At 45.0% G+C, this 10,000-nt stretch overlaps 1 protein-coding gene across 2 annotated transcripts in view; it reads right to left on the reverse strand.

The window, feature by feature from the left end:
• The window catches only part of pcdh1b (protocadherin 1b), an 89,621-nt gene that overhangs the window by 24,733 nt on the left and 54,888 nt on the right, over positions 1-10,000 (reverse strand). For both annotated transcript variants that reach the window (XM_053505454.1, XM_053505455.1), the window contains exon 4: positions 4,156-4,375. In XM_053505454.1, the coding sequence (XP_053361429.1) occupies positions 4,156-4,375 (220 nt within the window). The remainder of the gene's footprint in view (positions 1-4,155; positions 4,376-10,000) is intronic.

Genomic DNA, 10,000 nt, shown 5'->3' on the forward strand with positions numbered 1-10,000 from the left:
ATTTGAATCTCTTTTCTTTATCGGTGTTTGTTTTTCTGAAACCTTGAGTGAGTAGTAGATCATCTGGTGTCTAATCAGTACAGTTTTGCCCAAGTTAAAAGCAAAAAATAAAGCAGCACCAGGCAAAAGTTTGTGCACCCTGAGAGATTCCAGCTCTTTTTATCGCGGTCTCAGGCTGTAATTGTCTCGTTCACAATCATCGTTAGTGGAGAGCAGGTGATGCAGATTTCAGAGTTTTATAAACACTTTAACCTCGACTCACCGATCTGGTGGACACAAGTTTTAATCTTCCAGTTAAATAACCCCAGGGGCAGTGTGTGTGTGTGTGTGTGTAAGAGAGAAAGAGAGACAACCCCCCACCCCCACCCCATGTCCTACAGTACAGAGGCCAGGACAGATTCACACTGACTTCATAAAGGAGGAAGAACCTGAGAGAGAGAGAGAGACACTGTGGGGGGGAAGAGCCATTTCTCTGCTGAATACTTGTGTGTGTGTGTTTGTGTGTGTGTTTGTGTGTGTGTGTGTGTGTGGTGATTAGGAGATGATGGCCTACTGCCTGAGTCCATTGTGGCTGCTCACTTTGGCTTCTCCTCTAGTGCCTGACACACTGAAGATACACACACACACACACACACACACACACACACACGCACACCGAGTGACAGTGACAGGCAGAAGGACAGGGGTCTCGGGTGGAGGAGAGAGAAAGAATAAAATGAAGTAATCGATCATTGTGATATTTTCCATGGGGCTGAAATATTCTGTCTGTCAGCCTGTCTATATGTCTGTCTGTCTGTCTGTCTGTCTGTCTGTCTGGACACATGCTGTGGTATTATTATTATTATTATTATTATTAAGAAGAAGAAATGGACTGTGTGTGTGTGTGTGTGTGTGTGTGTGTTTGGAGTTTGGTGTGTTTGGCTTGCTGTAATACTCAAAGAGCCAACACACACTTCTGTTAGTCACGGATTAGCCAAGACATGACAAAATGGAACCACTCCATCCGTCTCTCTCTCTCTCTCTGTGCGCGTGTGTGAGCGAGTGAGTGTGTGTGTGTGTGTGTGTGTGTGTGTGTGTGTCTGTGTATGAAGCGATGCTATGAGTTTTATATTGAGAAAAATCAATGCTTTTGGTTGTGATTGTACCTTGTTTTTAATTGACTCAGCAGTTCTTAATGTTTCTAACATCCAATTTTTACAAAAGTTGTTTTTAAAACATGGACTGTTCGAGTGTGAAGCCTGAGGCCCTGCTGTCTTGCTGTTTTTGCTCCTGAAAGAGCCACTACTGGGAGGAGGACAAATGGACATTAAGGACAGTTCTCCAGGTCTCACACAAATTCTACAAAAGAAAAAAGTTCACAACTTAAAGAGACTAGTGGACACGGCAGGACTGGATTTTAAGGACACAAGAGCGGTGGCTCAGGAACTCGGGCTACGGTCAGAACAGCACATGGAAAAAAGGGTATAAAAGCTGTAAATAAAAGAGAGCTGGACGGGAGGACAGATACAGTGTGGAGAAAACGCTGGGGGTCTCAGATGATATTACGCCAGCGTGGAGAGTGTTCTATAAATCACCACTTAGGAAACGAGCGTGTGGTTTACAGCGGAGAACTTTACACGGAGCTGATCAATGTTTTAATGTCCAAGCTAAATCCAGATGTTTTAAAGACGTGTCCCTTCTGTGCTGATACTGAAACTATTTTTCATTGTTATTTGTAAATGTAAAAGGCGTAACCCTCGAGCTGCTGAAACACTTTTTAACTCTTTCGGTGATAAATAATCTCAGGTCTCTTTTATCTTTGGAGCTGGTTATAAAAAGGCTGAAAAGCAGAAATAGGAACTGATCCACTTTATTGTAGGAGAAGCAAAAATATCTACACAAGTCAGAAAAATAAAATAGAGAGAAAAGGATTGACCAGCCCATTTCTGTTTACAGAGCTTCAGTGAAAGCAAAATAGTCCAAATAGATTAAAATTTTTAAAGAAATGAATGACTTGGGTACCTTTATGCTAAAGTGGTGTCATGAAAACATAAAGTGTTTTATTGATGAAGGTTAGCATTACAACACTAACTATCCTTTATTTTATTTATTTATTTATTTATTATTAACTGATGTTGTTGTAAAATAATTCTTTTTATTGTTAATTTTTAGTATTTATTAAAGTTAAGTTAAACCTAAAAAACTCTCTCTCTATGTCTCTCTCTCTCTCTTTCTCTCTGCTTCTCTCTCTTTTTCTCTCTTTCTGCTTTTAATGGAAGCATCTGTATCTGATAATGGGCTGTAATTCTATTATTTTTGCTCAGCATCCTGAGGGGCAGCACTCCAGCCAGGCGCGCGTGCACACACACACACACACACACACACACACACACACACGCACGCACACGCACACACACACACACACGCACGCACACGCACACACACACACACACACACACACACACGCACACTCGTGCTAATGTCCCCACATCCTGTGGTACAAATGGACGAGAGAGAGAAAAAAATCTGTGACCGTTAAGAAACACAGGGAATTATTATTATTATTATTATTATTATTATTATTATTATTATTATTATTATTGTTATTATTGTTGTTGTTGTTGTTATTATGGGATATAGTTGTATTTAAACTCCTGATACTTTTGTTTATTGGAACTCAGTGTTTATACTAGGATGCCTTGTTGTTTGTGGGTGTGGTTTTGTGGGTGTGGTTTTGTGGGTGTGGTTTTGTGGGTGTGGTCTAGAAATAATCCTACATTTGAGGCAAAGCTGCAACAGTTCTCCTCCCGTCTAAAACCAGTACAGACCACAGAACAGCCTGAGCTTGGGGTAATGTTCTCCCCCAGCTCCGCCCCAGCTCCGCCCCAGGCCAGGGCATGATGTCACATCTGCACGCAAACTTTATCTTTAGTTTCAGTCATTTTATTTCTAAATTTTATCTTTAGAATAATTTAATGTCATTTCAGTGTAAATGTAAAGACTGATATAAACTCATAGTTCTGTGTGTGTGTGTGTGTGTGTGTGTGGGGCGGGGGGGTCATTTGGATCCGAGTAGTCTGTGTTCTGTCTCGGTAACATATAGTGAATAAATTAGCATATAAATAAATAAAGTGTGTGTGTGATAAAGTGTTTTATTGAACATGATGTATCTCTGAAGCAGATGGACGGTGTGACTCCTCCTCACATCTCCATCTGTTAAACTCTCCCTTAAAATCATGTTTGTTATAGCGGTGTGTATGTGTGAGTGTTACGTGTGAGTGTGTGTCTTGTAAAACTGATAGTCAATATGTTTGTTTAATAAGGTCCAGAAGAACTCCATGGTGATGTACTGACAGGGTTCCTGGACCACGAGGTTCTCCTGCACTGCTGAGCTCCTCACAGGAGAACACACACGAGGTCCGGGGTTCAATAAAGAACCATGTGGTTAGCTACACCGAAAAAAACACACTCGCCTGTCACAGTGAAGAGAGCGAGTCGGTAAAAGTGAAGAAATAAGTGTTTGTTAAAGCAGTCAGTGTGTCTCCAAGAACCAGAAGACTAATGAGAACAATGTCAGAATGAACTTCACCTACAGAACCCAGAACTTCACCTACAGAACCCAGAACTTTACTTACAGAACCCAGAACTTTACTTACAGAACCCAGAACTTTACTTACAGAACCCAGAACTTCACCTACAGAACCCAGAACTTTACTTACAGAACCCAGAACTTCACTTTCAGAACCTCAGAACTTAGTCACATCGCACAAAGAAACTAGGAGCTCTATATGTTTTATGTTCTGTTTAGCTTGCGTGTGTGTGTGTGTGTGTATGTGTGTGTGTGTGTGTGTGTGTGTGTGTGTATGTGTGTGTGTGTGTGTGTGTGTGCTGATTACATGTTGATTAGAAGGTATTTATAATCCTTGAGTTTGCACACAGAGGGATGTGTATATTATTGGCTGCCACTTTACTTCTCATTTGCGTAGAGATTAGAGTGGCATTGCCAAGCCCCGCCTACTTCCCTTAACAAACAGTATCAGGTCGGTGCCAGATGCAGTGCACATCTGTAGAGAAATTTATTGGATGATGCTCCCAGTAAAGGTGAACCCAGATGGGGTGTGTGTGTGTGTGTGTGTGTGAGAGAGCAGAAGGGGCTGATGGGTAATGCTTTCCTACCGTTCTCGGGGTGCTCGATCTCTCCGATGCTGCCGTCCGGAGTCGTCCTCTCGTAGTGATCCTCGGGCAGCGCCAGCGGTCCGATCCTCGGCCCTGAAGAACTTTTACTGCTGGGCGTTTCTGACTCGTCCAATCCGCTGTCGTAGTAACTGTGCTGGGAGGAGTCCTGCAGATCCTGCGCCTGATTGGCCGTGGAGAATGTGACTCGGCGGTGCGGCAGCTGCGATCGGACACAGAGGGAAAGGAAACGTGTTAGAGGAGCGCGACGTGATGTTCCCCTGATGTACGAGTGTCTGAGTATGAAAAGGCATCAGACGTCACGGGGTCTGATCTCTCAGACACGTCTCACAACCAGACGAAACACTCAGACGAGAACAAAGCATCTCTTCTGATCTCATTTTAAACTGAAACGAACCAAAAAGTAATATTTTCACACACACACACACACACACACACACACACACACACACACACACACACACAATGGCAGAGCTTATTGAGCAGAGCAGTACATGTGTTAAACACACTGTGAGAGAGAACACACTCCGTTACAATAGAAACAGACAGCTCACAAATTGGCATCTGGAGTGAGACAAAGATTCACACACACACACACACACACACACACACACACACACACACACACACACCCTGTCCCTCAGCTCCTCCTCTCCAGCAGTAATAAATCTCTTTCTCCCTGCGCTGTTTCTCCTGCTGTGAGAATCTCCACACGCTAAACTGCTTTTAACCTCCACACTGAATTAGAGCTCGGAGAGTGTGTGTCCACCTACAGCTCGCACACACACACACACACACACACACACACACACACTCGTACACGCATATACAGAATTGGAGACAAAACCAGTGGGCGAAAAATTTCCATAAGACTAAAGCTGGGACAACTGTGTGTGTGTGTGTCTGTGTGTGTGTGTGTGTCTGTGTGTCTGTGTGTGTGTGTGTGTGTCTGTGTGTGTGTGTGTGTGTGTTAGTTAAAAAGCTCCTCTATTCCCTCTCTTCATGTTCAGCTACTGTTTGCCTCCAGCTAAAACAGCACTACACCAAAACTCCCCCCCCTCTCTCTCTCACACACACACACACACACACACACACACACACACACACAGCCAGTTCAGTGTTGGTGTTCTGCGTCCTCTTTGTGTCTCAGCGTTCCGTGTGAACCAGAGTGAGATGAGATCTATGAGAAATGGAGAAGCCGAGCGTCTGATGTTCTGAGACATGTGATGTGCACGACTCACCACCAGGGGGTTTGATCAACAGTCACACTGGACGTAACCCAGGGATCAGATTTATTCATAGATCAGACGTCGTCCCCAAACAACAGTGAAGTGAAGGTTAAGCTGAGGAGGAGTCTGATCAGGCCAGGAGCTCCGCCCCCTCAAAGCTGAGCACTCCTAAACCCCACCACACCCTTTAAGCACACACACACACACACACATACACAAACACATACACAAATACACACATACACACCGAGGCAACTTAACACCAACATGCTCCTTAACACCAGGGCTAAGGAGCCAAACAGGTCAGTGTTAAGGAGCATGCTGCCTCAGTGTGTGTGTGTGTGTGTGTGTGTGTGCGTGTGTGTGTGTGTGTTTATTAAAGGGTGCAGTGGGGTTCAGGACCATGCCACTTTGTACAAACTTGCTCCTTAACATGATCAGGGTTCTCTTAGTTTGTTTATAGCGCCACCTGTGGGTGTGAAAGTGCCTACTGTCACCCCCCCGTCCCCCGTAAAACTAACCCTAACCCTAACCATAATCTGTTACCTACTAACACCTCCATCTTACCTACTGATACCCCTATCTCACCTACTAATACCCCTATCTCACCTACTAATACCCCTATCTCACCTACTGATACCCACATCTCACCTACTAATACCCACATCTCACCTACTGATACCCCATCTTACCTACTAATACCCTCATCTCACTTACTAATACCCTCATCTCACTTACTAATACCCCCATCTCACCTACTAATACCCACATCTCACCTACTAATACCCCTATCTCACCTACTTATACCCCTATCTCACCTACTGTAACCCTTATCTCACCTACTGTAACCCTTATCTCACCTACTGATACCCCTATCTCACCTACTGATACCCACATCTCACCTACTGATACCCACATCTCACCTACTAATACCCACATCTCACCTACTAATACCCCTATCTCACCTACTGATACCCCCATCTCACCTACTGATACCCCCATCTCACCTACTGATACCCCCATCTCACCTACTGATACCCCCATCTCACCTACTAATACCCCCATCTCACCTACTAATACCCCTATCTCACCTACTAATACCCCTATCTCACCTACTAATACCCACATCTCACCTACTGATACCCACATCTCACCTACTGATACCCACATCTCACCTACTGATACCCACATCTCACCTACTGATACCCACATCTCACCTACTGATACCCCCATCTCACCTACTGATACCCCTATCTCACCTACTGATACCCCTATCTCACCTACTGATACCCCTATCTCACCTACTGATACCCCTATCTCACCTACTGATACCCCTATCTCACCTACTGATACCCCCATCTCACCTACTAATACCCCCATCTTACCTACTGATACCCCCATCTCACCTACTGATACCCCCATCTCACCTACTGATACCCCTATCTCACCTACTGATACCCCCATCTCACCTACTGATACCCCCATCTTACCTACTGATACCCCTATCTCACCTACTAATACCCCTATCTCACCTACTAATACCCCTATCTCACCTACTGATACCCACATCTCACCTACTGATACCCACATCTCACCTACTGATACCCACATCTCACCTACTGATACCCACATCTCACCTACTGATACCCCTATCTCACCTACTGATACCCCTATCTCACCTACTGATACCCCTATCTCACCTACTGATACCCCCATCTCACCTACTGATACCCCCATCTCACCTACTGATACCCCCATCTCACCTACTGATACCCCCATCTCACCTACTGATACCCCCATCTCACCTACTGATACCCCTATCTCACCTACTGATACCCCCATCTCACCTACTGATACCCACATCTCACCTACTGATACCCCTATCTCACCTACTGATACCCCCATCTCACCTACTGATACCCCTATCTCAACTACTGATACCCCTATCTCAACTACTGATACCCCTATCTCACCTACTGATACCCACATCTCACCTACTGATACCCACATCTCACCTACTGATACCCACATCTCACCTACTGATACCCCTATCTCACCTACTGATACCCCTATCTCACCTACTGATACCCCTATCTCACCTACTGATACCCCTATCTCACCTACTGATACCCCCAACTCACCTACTGATACCCCCATCTTACCTACTGATACCCCTATCTCACCTACTGATACCCCTATCTCACCTACTGATACCCCCATCTCACCTACTGATACCCCCATCTCACCTACTGATACCCCCATCTTACCTACTGATACCCCTATCTCACCTACTGATACCCACATCTCACCTACTGATACCCACATCTCACCTACTGATACCCACATCTCACCTACTGATACCCCTATCTCACCTACTGATACCCCTATCTCACCTACTGATACCCCTATCTTACCTACTGATACCCCTATCTCACCTACTAATACCCCTATCTCACCTACTGATACCCCTATCTCACCTACTGATACCCCCAACTCACCTACTAATACCCCCATCTTACCTACTGATACCCCTATCTCACCCACTGATACCCCTATCTCACCTACTGATACCCCTATCTCACCTACTGATACCCCCATCTCACCTACTGATACCCCCATCTTACCTACTGATACCCCTATCTCACCTACTAATCCCCCTATCTCACATACGCGGTTTCGCGCGTTGGCCAGAAGTAGGTCGAGTTTCGGTGCTGTGATTAGGTTTCCATCTTGCCGCTCGTCGGTCCTCACATGGTCAAACCACACAGGTGAGATGGGGTATAACAGCAGGAATAACAGAGGGGGTGGGTTATCGGGGCAGGGCTCGTAGGACGACTTTCACACACACACACACACACACAAACACACACACAATAACGGATTAGGAATGACTGCTGTCTGGCTCATGGATAACATAAATTGTCTAAATAACGGATTAGATTTTTTTTTTTATATTTAAATAACTGAGTACTTAAATGGCAACCTGACGGGTTAGATATTTCGATACATCAAAAAAGTAATCCAAGTACTCTAACACGTTACACCCAACACTGCAAATAAGGACACACACACACACACACACGCATACACATATACACACACACACATGCAAAGTAATCTGCAGTTTACCCCCCCCCCCCCAGTAAGAACTGCAGAAAGGACGTGTCTCTATAGAGAACAAAAGGAGCTCTCACTTTGTGTGTGAGTGTGTGTGTGTGTGTGTGTGTGTGTGTGTGTGCGCTTAAGATAGGCATTTGTTATTCACATCCACAGTACAGTGAAACTCTTTTCTTGCCCCAGTGTGTGAGGAGACGATACTGACCCCTGGAGCACACAGGGTTAAGGGCCTCACTCATGGAGGAGTCGGGGCATAAACAAAAAACCTTCTGATCAGAAGCCAAAATAATCAGGGGAGAGCAAAGGCGATGGAGTCGAACCCCCACATCAACCCGCCTGCCTTACCTGTCCAGAGGGACCGTCCCCTGCTACTACGGTGTCTCAACTGTCAGATACGTACACCATGTAACATCCACACTGCAACACAAACACAGAGGTCATCTCACTGTCTTACTCTGTGTGTGTGTGTGTGTGTGTGTGTGTGTGTGTGTGTGTGTGTGTGTGTGTGTGTTTAGCCGTCTCTTCTCATTTTCCTTCAGATTTGCCTGTGTGTGTTTGTTAGGTAAATGTGTGTGATGGTTGTGTGTTAAGGTTATCAGAGCACCGTGTCTCCGCTCATCTTAAATCTCTCACACAGAGAGTCACATGACCCCAATGTGGTCACTTGGTCACACTTCACTCTGTACCTGAGCTGTGTGTTATCACACACACACACACACACACACACACACACTGTATCTGCGATATTACCACACTAAGGTGTGTGAGGTCACATCTTTATCAACACTAATTCCACTGCGCTTGCAAAACACACACACACACACACACACACACACACACACATACACGCGCGCACGCGCATACTCAGCGCCCTAAAGAGAACTGAAAAGCAGTCTCTCTTTCTTTTTCTGTCTTTATGTGTTCACTGAGAAAGAGAGACAGAGAGAGAGACAGACAGATAGACACAGACAAAAGACATCCAGATAGTCAATCAGATACAGGTAGACATAGAGAAACAGAGAAACAGACATACAGAGAGACAGACTGTAAGACAGATATACAAAGAGACAGACATACAAAGAGACAGACATACAAAGAGACAGACATACAAAGAGACAGACTGAGAGACAGACATACAGAGAGACAGACATACAAAGAGACAGACATACAGAGAGATGGACTGAGAGACAGACATACAGAGAGACAGACTAAGAAACGGACATACAGAGAGACAGACATACAAAGAGACAGACATACAGAGAGATGGACTGAGAGACAGACATACAGAGAGACAGACTAAGAGACGGACATACAGAGAGACAGACATACAAAGAGACAGACATACAGAGAGATGGACTGAGAGACAGACATACAGAGAGACAGACTGAGAGACAGACATACAGAGAGACAGACATACAAAGAGACAGACATACAGAGAGATGGACTGAGAGACAGACATACAGAGAGACAGACTAAGAGAC

The sequence above is a fragment of the Clarias gariepinus genome, chromosome 10, assembly GCF_024256425.1.
Source record: "Clarias gariepinus isolate MV-2021 ecotype Netherlands chromosome 10, CGAR_prim_01v2, whole genome shotgun sequence".
Taxonomy (NCBI): Eukaryota; Metazoa; Chordata; class Actinopteri; order Siluriformes; family Clariidae; genus Clarias; species Clarias gariepinus.